The sequence below is a fragment of the Athene cunicularia genome (genome assembly GCF_003259725.1).
Source record: "Athene cunicularia isolate RWA chromosome Z unlocalized genomic scaffold, athCun1 chrZ_part1, whole genome shotgun sequence".
NCBI classification, from domain to species: domain Eukaryota; kingdom Metazoa; phylum Chordata; class Aves; order Strigiformes; family Strigidae; genus Athene; species Athene cunicularia.
In genome coordinates, this window is record NW_020799142.1 from 1,989,814 (window position 1) to 2,006,046 (window position 16,233).

Here is a 16,233-nt window from a genome sequence, read left to right on the forward strand (position 1 = left end):
GTGCGGATCCCCGCCCTCGGGGCTGCCGTCGGGCCGGGGGCGCGGGGCCATTCGCGGGATCGGGGCGGATCCCCGGGCTGGCCGTAGTCCGGGCTAGAGGGCGAGGGGAGCCAAAGGGCTGTCTCGGTCCGGTTCCTACGGCGCCAGTTCTCGCCAGAGCCCGGCATGTCTGTTCCCCTTCTGTGCTTCGGCTGGTCTATAACTGCTGCGAGTAACGGGAGGACGTGTCAGCCAGCGCTTGAAACTTTGTGATGTGTGCCTCGCCCCGCGCCCGCCCCCCAGAAGTGCAAAGCCCGTGCTTCTAGTTTCTTTTCTTCTCTCCCCTCCAGTGACAATGCTGTACAAGTTAGCAACTTTCTTAACTTATACATTAGATTTAGAGCCTGCATAGATAGGACCTTCTTAGTTCTACTGTCCTGGCTTTTTTCGTATGCCTTTTTATGCCTTGGTATCTAGAGGGGTGCTAAATGTTCACATATTTGGTATTTGGGAACAAAATAAAGGGCATTAAACATCCCTTTTCATGTTGGAGTATGTTTCTATTTCGTTTGAATTTACAGGAGTGTATTCCCTTGGAAGTGAAACATTCTATGTAAACACCTAGGACTTTCTTCCACTTTTAAACAAGCCAACTCATCGTATGTGAGAAAGGACCAGTGAATTCCAAGCAGTCATGTAACTTTTACCCACTTTGCAACAAACTTACACAAAGGGGCTTTGATGCTCTCCTGTATTTTAATGCCACTTTACTTAACAAGTTGGATTGTAAGAAAAACCTGAGTGGCATCTGAAACTTTTTAATCAGAAAAATTTTCAGGGTATTATTTTTAGTTAATTGTACCTACTAAATGTAATAAATAGATGACTGATACAGTGTACTACATGTATGTGCTAGTCTTTGGAAGACTCAAGGAAGTGGGGCATTCATAACTTCTGCTCACAGTCGAACTAAATTGCAAGTCATGGACATTTATGTTGTTACAGTAATGATTATTGTTGTGAGAAAAAGCTATGTTCTTTGCTTTTATAAATTTCTTATTAATATGTGGAAGCAAATTGTCAGTACTGTTACAGATTTAAAATAATATGAAACTTTAACCCCAGAAGAATTGAGCTTTGGGTTGATTTCAAGGAGAAGATCAAGTCTTGGATGTACAAGGTTGCTTTTTAGCTGTGCAAAAGCTCTGTTAACTATCACCAAGATTCTTTCATGCTTTCCTACAACTATAACGTCATGTCAGAACTGAGTCTATCAAAGGAGGGTTCTTCCTGAGTTGGTATTTGGATTGGCAGTGTATAAAGTGATCATGTAGAAATCATTCTGAGGAGGCACTTAAAGTAAAGACAGGCTGAAGAAGGGGTGGAAGGGTTTTAAAGTAGAGTGATACAAAGGATGATAAAATGCGTCTTTGTGAAGAGAGGGGGAGAGGTAACATTTGCTTCACTGGAATATTTAACACGGGTAAACAAGGTTTAACTATGTGGGATTGCACTGCAGTTAGTTAACACAGGATGTATTTCTATGCTTAAGAATGTCCAGAGTTCAGTTTAGTTCTTCACGCAATGGAGAGAAGGGGTGTTTTGGTGATAAGAAGTAGGCTTATGCCAGACGCGAGTCTAGGGCAAGCGCCTGCCTGTCTGTTCCTTGTCCATGCGGAGACCCCCTTTTCCTGGCCCGGGTTGCCCGTCCGCTTGCTGCCGCGTCCCGATCTGTTTTCAGCTGGGAAGGGGCAGGGTGAAGGAAGGTATGTTGCCAAGTCAGCCTGAAGGCAGAGAAAGCTGGCAGCAAGCCTAGAGTTGCTCCATAGAAGGAGATGGGCTAGCAGCATGAGGTCTTTTTTTTTTTTTTTTTTTTTTTTCCAGTGTGTGGGAAGTGGGTTTAGGAAAAGGAAAGGGGGTTCTTTTGCTTGAGGGGAAGGAAAAGCAGCAAGAGAAGACAGGAAAACCTAAGTTAATTCCAGCGGGAAGTAAATTGCATATATGCTTCCATTTTAAGATAAAACTGTCCACTTAGTACAGTGTTAATTATAGTGTTGATGTATTTGCCTTATAAAAATGGGTTTTGAATACTTAGAGATTTATTTTACAGTAGAGATAGTCTTGGAATTGTTGAGTAGTCATTTTATTAGGGAGTTAAAGGGTTTAAAATAGTAAATAAGCAGCAAGTTTCTGCTGTATGACGTTTGTGTTGGGTAACTGTAGTATTTCTTTGGGAAGCTTTATTTTGGAAAGTTTTTAGTAGTGAATCAGTGGAATTTGTAGCTTTGTTTCTGGGGTTTAAAAGAATATAGTTACCTTTCTTTTTAATAGCTACATGTGTGGTCATGTACAGTGCATAGGAAGTTTTGGAAGTGGTTCCTAAAAAGGGTGTGTCCAAAATGGCTTTTTTTGTGGTGGTGTTTTTTGTTTGTTTGGGTTTTTTTTGTTTGTTTGTTTGTTTGGGTTTTTTTTGCGTGTGTTTTTTTTTCCCTTTAGGACAGCTTCATGGGATGGAGGATTTTGATTCCTGTCATCTTGTAGCATGAAATAATATTTGAGAGCATGACTGTAATCTTTTCTAATTCTTCCTGCAAATTTGAAGGCAGAGTTCAGGCTGGTTTTGAGTGTAATGAGTCTGCAGTAATAGGGATTTTTTTTCAGTCCTGTGTGTCTCCCTACTGATGATAAAATTAAACTCCTAATAAATTAAGACAATGCTGTTAATAATCTGAGTGAATTGTACTTTATAACATCATTCGACTTCGGATTTCAGTTTACCATTTGCTCTGTTAGTCACCAGATTCCTTTGTATTGCTGCCTTTCTACACTAGAGGGAAAATGCCCAAATGGTTTAAATACATCTAATTTCAGACTTTCTGTCCCTCACTTGATCTTGCTACTAACCTGCTCACGACACACATATGATAATCCTAGAAGTGTGTAGAGCAACTCTCCATACTCATAACTGCACTGCTCAGTGACTTGTTTTCTGTCCAGTTGTACAGGTTTGTCAGAATTCCTTATCTTTTCGATGTGTTAGTCAGCTTGTTAGAACACAGCTCTGGCTGCTTAACCTCTATGTTACGAACTTGTACCTTGAGCAACGAGGGTATTTTGCTAGGGTTTGTGGTATAGTTGATCTTATTTTCTGCTGGTGGGAGAGTTACTACTTGGGCCAAATCTTGCCCTTACGTTGTTGATAGGGTGAATGTGGATAAACAGCAGTAGTTGTGTACTATGAGATGTTTCTGTGATGCAGCTCTCTATAAAGATTATCACATGAAACTTTCAACTGTTAAGAGAGAAATAAAACCATTGCATGTCTACTCTGCCCTCTGGGTATGATTTACAATACTGTTTGCACAATACTGTAGTCCATTTGGAACCCTGTCTTACTGAGTCTAGTAGTGAAAATACTTAACGAATAACTACTTAATAGTTTATTATGTATTAGGCATTTTTCTATATGGTATTCAAATCTTGGTCTGAAGACCGTCCTTTTGCAAGCTTCTCATCATTTGATCTTAGAGTCTCATGACGTTTTTTTCACAGTATTGTTTTGGAAGATATTTATTTTATCATGAGGAGCCAAGACATTAAGAAATTAAGCTTAAGCATCAAAATAAATTACCATATTTAAGACTTAATAAAAAAATCAATTACCTATTTAAGTAGGGATGACCTGTGAAAAGTTTGTGAATTGTTGCATATTATGTAAACACTCTTTGCCAGAAGTAGAAATAGAATTCACAATAGCAGTAAAGTGCATTAATCATGAGCATTTTGTTCCCTGAAATTGCCTGTTTAGAAACTGGGAGGCATACAGTGACAGCAATGAGCGTGACAGAGTTGTGACAGTGAGCCCTTCTGACAGAATTCTGAACCATCCCCAGAGCACTTCATCCTCTGTAATAGAGACAGGCATTTATGGACTAAAGCACTGTGGGAGTAATTACATGATCACATAATGTATATTCCATAGTTACGATGGCATTTAAGTTTTCATCACAATTTGTGAATCTCTTATTGTCAGCTCCGCTGTTTTTCTTCAGCTCTGTTTATGCCTACTTTCGGTGTTAGAAAAATTGGAAAATCTTATTTTATACATTGACAAGATATTGTAATTTACAGGGTTCATCATGACGTTTATAATGTTTGCTGTTTGAACTGAGAATGGCAGTAATAAGTTGGGTTTTTTTCAGTACAAAACAGACTGGAGTGAGAAAGATTTAATAGTTATTTAATAAAGGTAGGAGTAATTTTACTGAATGTTTGGTGATGTAATACTCAGACAACTAACTAATAATGGCTCAGCTGGTGGAGGTTGTTAGCTGCTGGGCTAGTAAATCAGAAAATTCACCCTTGGTGAACAAATAGAGCAGAGTCTTAGGATAAACCTTAATCTTTGAATGTCTAAAGCTTGTCCTATATGCTGTCAAATTGTCTTAAGTTTTTAAAAATCTGTTTAGTGTAGTGTACTGCCACTGTGTCTATTAAAATACTGCTTTTCTGAACTATGCTAAAACTTTCTTTAATGTTTTGGGTTTCTTTCATAGCATCTGACTTCCTAGTTGTGGCTTCTGCTTTGAAATGTTCATGAATGTAAAATGGTACCCCACAGTATTTGTATTGGAATTCCAAATAAGGGGTGCAGATAAGCGGCTAAGTTTTAAAATATGATATCTGAAACATTGTAAATAATGGTATTTTGAAATAACTGTGCTATCTGCCGCAAAATATTGTGAGAATTGCTTTTGTAGCAAGTTGTAAGGAAATTCATACAACTTTGGAGAAACTTTTAACTGATTGAAAGTTATAAAGCATGGAATCAGGAAAACACACACTTGTTTATTGTTGGTATGATATTTGTTATATGCTAATGCTTTGAATGGTGTGTTTTTTTTCCCAAGGAGAATATATTTTCCATAATTTCCATAATATGATTCTTTAGTAGTTCAGCTGATGTGGTAGCTGAAGTTTACCTGATTAAAGGAGGTGCCTAATTTACCACATACAATTGAAGTGCACAGCCGAAAAAACGAAGAGTTGTAAAGAGTTAAAGGTCTGTGTGCTAGTTTGAAAACACACTAGTGGGAGACACCAAATCAGAATAACAATTTAATAAGGAAAAAAAATATGAAGGCAGATAACACTGGGTTAAACTAACAGAGTCAGGATACAACCTGACACCCTGTTAATCAGGGTGGTGGTAGCAGTCTGGTAGAATGGTGGCTGCAGTCCCCCCGAAGCAGTGATCCCGTAGAGGAAAAAAAAAAATAAAAAATCTGCTCTTCCTCAGAAAAGTCCATTGGTGGCTAAGCAGCTCCTGTCCTCTGGAAATCCAGTGGAAAAGAGAGGCCTCTGGTATTCAGAATCTCAGGTTATATCCAGGATGGAATGCTGATTTTCTCCCTCTGGGTGGAGCATCTCACAATGGGATAATGAGTCATGCTGCATGGCATTGATGGGCCATTAAGAGAAAGATAGTCGGGGGGTGGGGGGGGAAACAAGGAAACACTGCCTCACCCGATTTCGACAGCTCATGAGGATGGTAATAGAATACACTGCAACCCAGGACAGTCTGTAAGGATGCTAGAGGAAAGCCTTTAATGCCAGGTTGGATTAGGTGAATATTGAAATCGGAGTGGGAAATCTCTCATCGGTAAATATGTGAAGTAAATTTGAAGCTACTATTTTAACAAATTTAATGGGCTTCTAGATCAAGTTATCTAAATTATTCTTTTTTTGTATGAGGAGATAATTATATCTTTATTGAGGTCAGAATCTCAGTTTGGTTCAATCCTTGCCTTCCTCCATGGCCTCTTAGTTTTCTGTGCTGCACGCTTTCTAACTGTTCTCCTGGAGCCAGCTGGTACCCTCTGAAAGGAAACCTGCTCACAACTGATGGGGATTGTTTTCTCCAGGCTCTGCTCCAGCCACAATATGGATACATACTGCAGCAGATTTGTGTCCTACACAGAGCAGTCTTCTGGAGGCATCCTATCCCTGTATGTATTGTGTCTGCAAACTTAAGGCTTCTTGTTTCTATAAAGTGCATAGCCAGTGTATCATGCTACTGAAACATCATTCTGATGGGCTGTGACTTGGTGATCTCTTGATCTCTAGTATTTTGTCACCAAAGCCCCCCCAGCCAAACTTGGGGAGCCCAGTGAAGATGCAGGTATTTGTAGTATGGATATCGTTAGTCTGCTTTCAGTGGGTGGGAGCTGCTCCTTCCCAAGCAGTGATTAAGCAGGTGGTTGTTAACATTAGGCTATTATTATAATGTGGCTTGTGTACCTCTACAGAATTTTTCTCAGATTAAATTGAAATTTCAGGTTTAAAGATGCAGTCAGTCAAATTCCCTTCAACTGTCTCAGAGTACAGTAAGGCAAGAATTCTGTGGGACCTAAATAACCCTTGCCTACAACACAAACATTATTATCACCCCTGGGTTTTTTCTGAAGAGTATCCGTGAATGGTGCTAAAGAACATTGGCCTCATAAATGAGAAGTTAGCTGCTTGGTACCATTTCTGAAAATACTACTACTTACAAGCAGAGTGAAAGATTTGGAATAAAAAATAATACGTTAAAATAAAGATCAGTTAGGCTGTATCTTATGTATGCAAATAAGTTTCCACCCGAAGAATCAAAAAATACTTTTTTTTTTTTTTTTTTTTTTTTTTTTTTTTTTTTTTGGTCATGTGTACTTCATTTCCATTTTGCTAGACACCTGAGAGGCTAAACATCCACAACTTCTGTTTGTTATAATCTCCGTTAACTAAAGCTTGATCAATTTATACATTTTCAAATGAGAATAATACCCTTCAGAAAGAGGGTTCTTTGTAAGTGGGAAGGCTGGTGATGGATCTAAAAAATTAAGGTAGGTTTCTCTATCTTGAAAAGTTAGCTTTAGTATATATTTGTAAAATGTATGTATTAAAATTTATTATGCACTTCGAGTATTTAAGAAAGTGCAAATGTATAGTTCAGTCATCTTCCTTTCTGGGGACACTACCTTCATAATGAGAGTAACTGTATCCCATTTAACATTTAGGAGATTAAGTGTGCAAAAGAAAGGTCATTCAGTCTGAGAAAGGTCAAAGACTTGAGGTAACTCCTTTCACTGAAGCACAGTTCTGTTTCCCACAATGTAACATTTTGGAATAACAGCTGTTGGGAAGGGACAAGGCTTGCTTCCTCCTGGACCTGTGTTCCTTGTGAACTGTTTTTCTGTTCAGAATCCTGTGTAATTGAACTACATGAAATGTGATACAATGATGCCAAGGAAATTAAGTGAACTCAAGAAGACTGAATGAACAGTGAATTAACTAGGTGGGGGTTAATGAACCAGAAGGATATAATTAGTATAGTGAAGAAGGAAAGAAGAAGCTTCACCCTGATTATTCTTTGGATTTCTTTTCAAAGAGCTGCAAATACTTGGGTTTCTCCTGAAATATAAAATGTAAATACTAGATTTTGTTTCTCCTGAGGAGACCCATATAGTCATATATTACAGACCAAAGGCAGATTTTTAATCTTATTGTTTTGGCTGCAGCTAGAAATTCTGGCTGATGTTGGGCCATAGGAAGAAAATAAACTGCCTCTAGACTTCTAGAAATGTTTCACTTCCTGTAGATTTCTTTGTCTATGGCTGTCCTTAGAATTCAATAGGTAATAGCGTGCTCCTGGAAGAAGCTCCTAGTAGTATTCCGGATTTCAAAGTTGAAATGTTCAAAGGCAGTTGCTAGAAGAGTTTTGGGACCCAAAAATCTTTTGAAGGAGTCTTATGTGGTGTTTTATGATGATGAGAGACCCTCAGTACTGTGTCAGTATTCTCTCCTCTGTCTTCCCCGAAGAGATACTTCAGTAGGTGGCTTTGGGATTGTTTGCGCCTGGATTTTTTCGTTTGCAGGGTGTGTGTGTGTTCAGTATGACTTGCCATGCATTTATCTCAAGGCAGATGGATATCAAGGTATTAAATGTTACCTTCAGAGGTTTAGGTTTTTTTTTTCTAAATAAGGAAGACTGCTTCCTACCTTTGAACTGGAGGTGTTGGCATCTAATTGAACGAAAGAAATCAGTGAGGATACAAGTGTGCACAGACTAACTCATTAGAGACAAGACTACTACAGCTACTTTTTAATTTCAGTGTTGACTCTTGCTGCTACCTTTCCTAGCAGTTGTTTCTATCTTCACTGCTCACCTAAACTTAAGAAATCTTGAAAATGCAATACTTTGTCTTGTTGCTCATTTGTTCAGAATCTTTGTTCTTTAATACACTATATAATATACACTTTAAGCAAGCCTGAGTCACTGATGTGTGTATTTAGATTTTTTCAATTTGTAGCCAATTTTCAGTCATTTTAGGATTTTTTTTTTAAATTTATTTATTTTTTTTTTTTAATTCTTGAATAGTCCCTAGCCAGTAGAAATTTTAACAGCATTGGAGATACCGGAGCACAGTGCCTGTCACATGAGAATTATTTTTATCAGCCTCCTTCTGCAATCCATTTTTATGTTAAGTTCTACTGTGGAGATAAATGTTGCAACACAGCAGAATTGAGAGTTCAGTGAAAATTCTTTGGCCAGGTATTCTCTTGAGGATGTGCTTTTCTTCGGCTTTCTTTGCAGTCTGGAACTTAATTTAAGGAAAGTTTAATTCCTGGAAAAGTACAGGAAGGAATGCTTTCTTTATTTCTAAACACATGGAAGGTAACAAGAAACTAGGTGAATTTACCCTTTGAAAGCAAGATGCGTGTTTGTCTGTTGTTTTGTAGAACACAGCACTGAGTCTTGAGGCACAGTGACAGTGTGGTGTGACTTGTGGTAGCCAGCCTAGCTCTGCTCTGTAGCAGAGCCCTGCTACTCTGTAGCTACCTTCACCTTCTTTTACTCTTCTGTGTGGTGAGATTCAGTCTCCGGCACCTGCCTTGCTATTTACCTGTGACTGTGAGGTAGTAACTTCTATAGGATCAAGCAAAACTGGTTGAGTAACTGCATCTAAGGAACACTTACCACATGGTTTACAGATCTTCCTATAGTGCAGATCTTCCCACTGCACATTTTTTACAGGATGCCTGAGACAATAAAATAAAGGGCATGACAAGGAAGTTTTCAGACCGTGTGGAGCTGAGAACAACTGCATGTGTGGTGGAGAATGAGATTGCTGTTTAGAATAATCCTGGCAAATGGAAGACATAATCTGGAACAAAGCAGGGTGTCAGCACAAAAGCAACATACTGTCTGTAGACTGGACTGAATGAGAATGTGATGGAGGAAGAAACAGGGTAAGGTGCAGTTCTGTGGAAAGGTACCTGGAATATTTGGATCACAAACCAAGGACACAGTATCATGCTGTTGGGAAGAGGTTAAAGCATTTGGGCAGGAGCTCAAAGGTAATGTGGAATAATCTCTCTGTTCTTCTCAGGTTGATGGGTCCTACAGTACCCTAGTTTTAGGTTCTGAACTTTAACCAATTGGGGACCTATTGGAGTGTGTTAAGCAGATAACAGTGGTCTAGAAAATTATTTCAGATGGAAGATTGAAAGAATTAGAATAGATTAGTCAAAGCATAGGATATTCAGGTTGCAAAGAAAAGGGTAGTCTCTTCTCTATTCCTTGGTCATGCCAAGGGAAAGGTGAGATTTGGTCATTGAGAAACTTTTTCCATTTGCTAAGGGCAAAGGAATTCTAGATCAGAGAGAAGACTGAGTCTTGACAAAAATCTTTCTGCCATAGGTAAGCATATGGGAAACTTTGGTGGAAGGGAAAATAATTAGATGGTGTCTTTATAGGCCTTACACCTACCTGAGTGTTAGTGACTTATTTCCATCATATCTGTTACTACCATTTGCATGTGTGAGAAGAATTCCAACAGGTAAATGAAAACTGTACATCCAAAAAAGGAAGTGTATCTTGTAATTCTAAGCAGAGGGTCTGAGGGTTGTTTTCTGGGCTTTTATCTGGGTTAGTTTTTGCTTGTTTTTTTGTTTTAGTACTATTGACAATTGTAAATCCTATTCTTCCATAGAGCTTACTGCTTCTTATTTGCATGTATTTTTAATAAGATCACAGCTGCAACAGCTATTAGGGAAAACTGGTCTTCAAACAGCTGCAGGGGTAAGAGTGAGATGTATGTATGTGATCAAGTGAAGTCAAGTAGCTCAGTACTTGCTATTGTCAGGTAAGAAAGGACTGTTGGCATAAACGTAGAATAAGAGTTCCCACTCTGCTTTTGCATTTAGAGACATCCATTTAGAGATGGAAGTTGTGTTGTTCAACAGATTTTTTTTTTTTTTTCATGAATTTTTATCATAATTTTTGAACCTGTTTGTTTCTTGGTCTCAAAAATGTCTTTAGCCATCGAATTCTCTGTTATTTACTAGGCAAAGAAGTACTTAGGAGCAACTTTTTTGATGTTGCCATGTTCTTCTGGGAAACACTTCAGATATCTGACATACCATGTCACTTTGTACTATCATGATTTTTTTTTTTTTGTACTTTGATCTGACAGCCCATCATACTTACCTATTTCGTGAGCTGAAAAATTCTCTCTACTTTCTTGTGCAGAAGCTGGTCCATACTCTGATCAATATTACCTATACTTTTTTTGTGCTTTACATTCTTCATGAGATAGAATGATTTGAAGATAGAGGAACACCACAAATGTATCAGCAATGTAAGAATATGTTATGTTCTCTCTTCATTTAAAAGAAGATCTGATATTCTGGATGGTTCCTAACCTGACCACTTCAAAGCACTAAACAACAGTTTTTGAAGATACATGTTCAGACACTACCAGACCTTTTTTCTGGTAGTGGCATTAAATAGAGTTCTCTCTCCCAGTGTGTTACATTGCATTTACTAATATGTGACTTTATCTGGTTTATTTTCTTGTTGCTCAGTATTCTGGGGTTCTTCTGCAAATTTTTTAATGATGTGTCAGTTTGGGTTGCTTATAATAATTTTGTATAATTTGCAAATGTAAACACAGATGATATCTGAAATGATAGATACGCCCAAGTCCTGGCACAGATTCTCATGAGACTTCTGTCTCCCCTGTGAATCTTTGTCTCTTAAATCTTACCCAGCAAGGTGTTAAATTTTGTAAGGGCTTCCTATGAGATATATCAGGAGAAAGTTTTTAAAAGTCTTGTTCACAACTGGTTCCAACAGTATCCACACTATCCTTGATTTTTTTCAAAGAACTCATGAAGTTGTGAAGCATGATTTTCCTCTACAAATGCTGTACTGTTTGTTTTCTCCCTATTATTTCAGTCTACAAGTTCTTATCTATGGTTTTAACCACCTTGCCCAGTATGGAAGTCAGGCTGTCTTTGTTGTACTTCTCCTGATTACCTTGTCAATCTTGGAAAACTTTCCACTTTCCAGACCTTTTTACTTAGGTCACCTTAAGCCTAAATTTTTGCAGAATTAATAGTTTGACAATTTCATATTTGATGCTTTAACACGTCAGCTAAATAGCATCTGGCTCTGGTGAATTCTTACTATTAAACTGATATTTTTAAATGCTCCTCTGATGCTTCATTTTGAGAGAATGCCTCTCAATATATCTCCAGTCTAAAGACAATCTGGTGTTGGACTGGCTTTGACTGGCTTGGCAGTAATTTCAGAAAACAGATCACCTAGGTTTTCTTCTCTTATTTTATTTTAATTTTTTCTTTTATAACTTCATTATCTATTGGTTTATGGTATTGAGGTAGCAAGTTGTCTCTAACCATCAGATTCTGCTATGTTTGATCTCAGAAATAACAATGAGAGTTTTGTAACAATTTTATTTCTCTCTTACAGATGGCTGTGTAGTTCACTGGCAAACTTTTATTATACTTCCATGTACTAGCTAGTGTACGTCTATCAATGAGACCAGTGTCGGACTTGTATTACCAGTTTTAAATTCTACTAATGACCTGTGTGCAGATGAAAATATATACATAGATAAAAAGTCAGTAGTGACTGGAATTCTGAAGAAAAGTTTGGTTTGCATTTTATTTTTATATTGACAAACAAAATTCTCCATCATAACACGTGATGGAGTATTTATCTAAAAAAAAAAAGTGTGCTTTTTGTCTGTGTGTAGTGAGCAGAAGATACAGTTTGTCTGTGTTTAAGTGGCTCCAATATGTTGTATCATTTAATAAAGGGAATTTTCATAAGTAGTTCATTTTACCATATGCAATTCTTTAACATCGACTTGAAATCTGAATGTGCCCAGGTGCTGGTGGTAGCATGTGTTTTACTTTCACGAGTCCTATTTGAACCAGGAAAAGGGTTGAAATTGTGTTCCTGTTTAGTGATATTCTGGTGTTTCCAGCTGGTTTGTATTTGTGTTTTTTTTTTTTTTTTTTTTTTTTTTTCTGGCAAAGACTTTCTCTTGGGCTTTGCAGCTTTGCCACAAGTATTTTTGTATCTATTATTAAAAATGTGGTGCATTTGTTTTTCTCTTTTCATGTCTGCTTGCATAGATGCACTTTCTTTGCAGTGACTGAATGTAAGCATCACTTATAGTCTTTTCTATTTTTCATCATGGAGAATGGAAGTTTTATATTAGACAGTACTTTCTACAACGTCACTAAATAACCAGAAAGGAATACTAAGTAATGTCTGCTTGAATATGAACTAAAACTATGCCTTTGTAAGATTTTGTAAATATGTCCATGATTACTGCTTTGTTTTAAATAGTGGAGATCTTGAAAACAGTTCTCTTTTATGCATACACTGTGTCTGTCTTTCAGTTTTGCCTAATGTGTCTTTTCTAACAAGGGCATTGCTAAACTAATATTGAATTGCTATTGAATTGCTAAAGTAATACTGAATCTAAGATTTAACTTTAGATGAGATATTCTGCTGGGATTGTGAGTGAATATTTAATGCTCATACAGATGCAGCTTATGTAGTATACTTTACTCTTGTAAGCTATATGCAAAACCTTTTTCTTGTTATTTTTTATATTTTATATACTTCTTTCTTAATACAAAACCTGAAAGATCCATCATTCTGTTGCAGCTACAGAATTAACAGTTTGAAATTTTAGTGCCGCAGCCGTTTTAACTTTCTGACCGCATACTATATTCTAGACATTGAAGTAATTAGTAATTTAAGAAATCTTTGTCTTGATTAGTCCCTTTCTCATGTTCCCACTTGTTTTCTTACAGTCTAGTGAGAATACTGCTACTAAGTTTGTCTTTCATACAATGAATTTTGGTCTTCCATGCTTTTGTTTTACTTCTTAATGGGCTTCCTTTTTTTATTTTTTTCCAAGGGCAAAGTTCAGAAACAAATGAAATTAACTTATTTTCCAGCTACAGTACACTGTATCATAAGAAATTCCAAGAACTTAAAAAATCTTTGGCTACATGTGTAGAGACAAAATTATTCCTTCCCTCAAAATTGTGCATATGAAGTGGTAGCATACTACTATTTGGAGTCTTTTGAGTAGTATGCTCTTTTGGTTTTCTTGAACTCTTGTTTCTTTTTTAAAAAAAAATAATCTGTCTTCTGGTAATAATTTGAAAATGCAAAGCAGTTTACCTAAGTTTAAGTTTTGCAATGTATTTTAAAATGCTGAAATAATAAACAAAAAGTTTGATCTGTTTCTCTTTCACAGAGACCCCAGGGGGAAAAAAAAGTGTATTTCAGGAAATAAAAATCAGAAGAAGCAGCTGCTGACATAGAGAGGTGCACTAAGGATAATTTCTTGTGGAAAATTTTTTAAGGTATGTGAGCTGTGTTTTACAGAAAAGACTCCCTGAAAATAAGCTGCTTGTTTTGCCTTGAGTGGACTAATACTTCAGACCAGTTTTAAAATGAACAGGATAGCTTAGATTACCACTTTGGATGCTTATTGATGGCAATAGCTCTGTAGAAGCATTAATTCAGCTAATTTATTTTCCATACCATGCATATCCATATGGTGTAGAGGGTGTTAGAAAATCATAAGCGCAGCCCTGGTCCTTTTAAGAAATAGATATTTTAAGGTTTTTTTCCTTCACTTGTCTTACTAAAACATTAGTGGTTTTACAAGACCGTTCTTAAATTTTAACTGTGAAAATGTATCATTAATACAACTAATAATGACATAGTCCACCCTTTATAAATACAGCCGGTGTGAATTATTTGCTGTTGATCTTTATGAATGAGCAACTAGCTATCAGCAAGAATTCTGACTAAAATTTACAGCTTCACATTAAAAAGCATATGAAAGCTTGCTATAGATTTAAGGCTACTCATACAACCTTGACTTGTCTCTATTATGTAGATGCAGATTAACACAGCAGTATTCTTATTTTCTTTCTAGAATCTTTGTTTCTTTCATTATGTAGCATGGGTTTTGTTCAAAAATAAACATGTAGTGCATCCAGTGCATCCATGGGTTTATTTCTGTAACTTACTGGAAGAGCTGGTGGAGGCAGGGAGCTGCAGGAAGAGAGGAATGGTCCTGGGAGTCAGGCTATCTTGGAGACTTACAAAATCTCCTGAAATTTTGTGTGATAACTGAAACCATTAATTCCCACCCCCCCACCCCCCGGGTATTTAATATTCTAAAAATGCTAGGCACTCTGGAAAGTTTTCTTTAAGCTTTGTACATATCAGTATTAACTGGTACATTGTTGACATTAGTTTATGTGTCAGTTCTTGGTGTAAAATACGATTACTAGCCCTGCTTCACCCTATTGGCTGTTAGGAAGATAAATCTGTTAAAGTTTATAAAACACTCTGCTAATTTAAGTGGCAATTTAAAGCCTATGAAGAAGTTGGTATTTCTGTATATCCATATAATGAAGACTTGGCTGGGGTGCAGGAATTAGTGAATAAGCAGTACATAGGCTGTGCCTGCACTGCAGTCCAGGGCTATAATTGCAGTTTATCTAAGTTTATCTTGCCTATTTTGAAGTTGATTAGCGTAGTAACAAGTTTTTTGGTGTATACACAGAAAAGAGGTTTCAGCTGGCATTACAAAACTATGCAAGTCTGTTGAAATTGCTCATATGTGTGTTCAGGTCTTCTGTGATGTGGCTACATGTTTATTGGTATGACATGCAGATGTTTTAGAGCTAGCTCAAAAAGGTGTCTTTATCCTGCAGTTGTGTTATAGGTTTTCCTAAGGCAGCATTTCTTCTCTGTTTATCAAATGATGTCCATTTGGTTCAGTGACTGCCTTAGGGGAAGATTGTATGAACCTAAGGACCCCTGGTTTGGGGTATTTTTTTATTTTGGGGAGACTGAATCTGGAATTTTAATGGCCTACTAACATGGTGTTTAGGAGCAAACTAGCTTCTAACTAGTTATCCATTTCCCACAAATGCTGAGAGATGGTATTTTATTTGGACTTCTTCTGTGTTTCTAGGATGAAACAAAGAAATCAAACACCAGAAACAAGTGTTTCACGTCACCAGCTGTGGAACAGTGTAGTTGGCAGTTCTTGTCTGGAAATAGTGCCAGCTGTACTTGCTTGATTAAATATGTGGATTGGTCTTTAGTATCTGTCTTAGATGCTTTTATGCATTCCCTTGCAACTCCATATTAAGTTATGGAGGTACATTTTGCAGATGGAAACTGGAGGACAGTTCTGAGCCTGAGATCTCTTCCAGTCATAGATGGGTGTTTGAAACAGTGCTCTGACCCTCCTTTCAGTTTATTTTGAGGAGGTATGTGTGTGGTTGATTTTATTGTTATTTCAATGTTTAGACATCAGTAGTTGCTCTTTGTCACAGTAGAAGTTTTTCTTTCAGTACGTTTCTCATGAATCTTGTTCTGCTTTCAGATGTGGTGAAGAGCCTGTATTTTCTCCTGTGTGGTATATAGTGCCTTAAAAAATGGGGTTTGGAGGTGACCTGAAGTACTCTCATGATGCTTTATTAAAACTGCAAGACTGGGAACTACGACTGCTGGAAACAGTGAAGAAGTTTATGGTAATGCGAGTAAAAAGTGATAAGGAGTATGCCTCCACTTTACAGAATCTTTGTAATCAAGTAGATAAGGAGAGCACTTGTCAATTGGATTATATCAGCAATGTGTCCAAGGTAAGACTGAAGTATTTTGAATTTGGAATATCCTTGGAAATAACAGTGCTGGATTTATTTTTGTTTGTTTTAATTTGAGTTGGATTCTTGTTCATTCAGCTTCTTGAGAGTTAATGTTGCCAAAGTATTTAAAATGGGGTCCTTTTAGTTCCTCAGTGGAATATGCATAAGTTAAGCTCCAGTCTTGCTTTGAAAATAGTAACTGAATTT

At 37.2% G+C, this 16,233-nt stretch overlaps 1 protein-coding gene across 2 annotated transcripts in view; it reads left to right on the top strand.

Moving 5' to 3' along the window:
- The first annotated feature begins 13,604 nt into the window (after window positions 1-13,604).
- The window catches only part of FER (FER tyrosine kinase), a 184,143-nt gene continuing 181,514 nt past the window's right edge, over window positions 13,605-16,233 (top strand). For both annotated transcript variants that reach the window (XM_026865513.1, XM_026865514.1), the window contains exons 1-2: window positions 13,605-13,716; window positions 15,765-16,023. In XM_026865513.1, coding sequence (XP_026721314.1) covers window positions 15,817-16,023 — 207 coding nt within the window. In that variant the 5' untranslated portion in view covers window positions 13,605-13,716; window positions 15,765-15,816. The remainder of the gene's footprint in view (window positions 13,717-15,764; window positions 16,024-16,233) is intronic.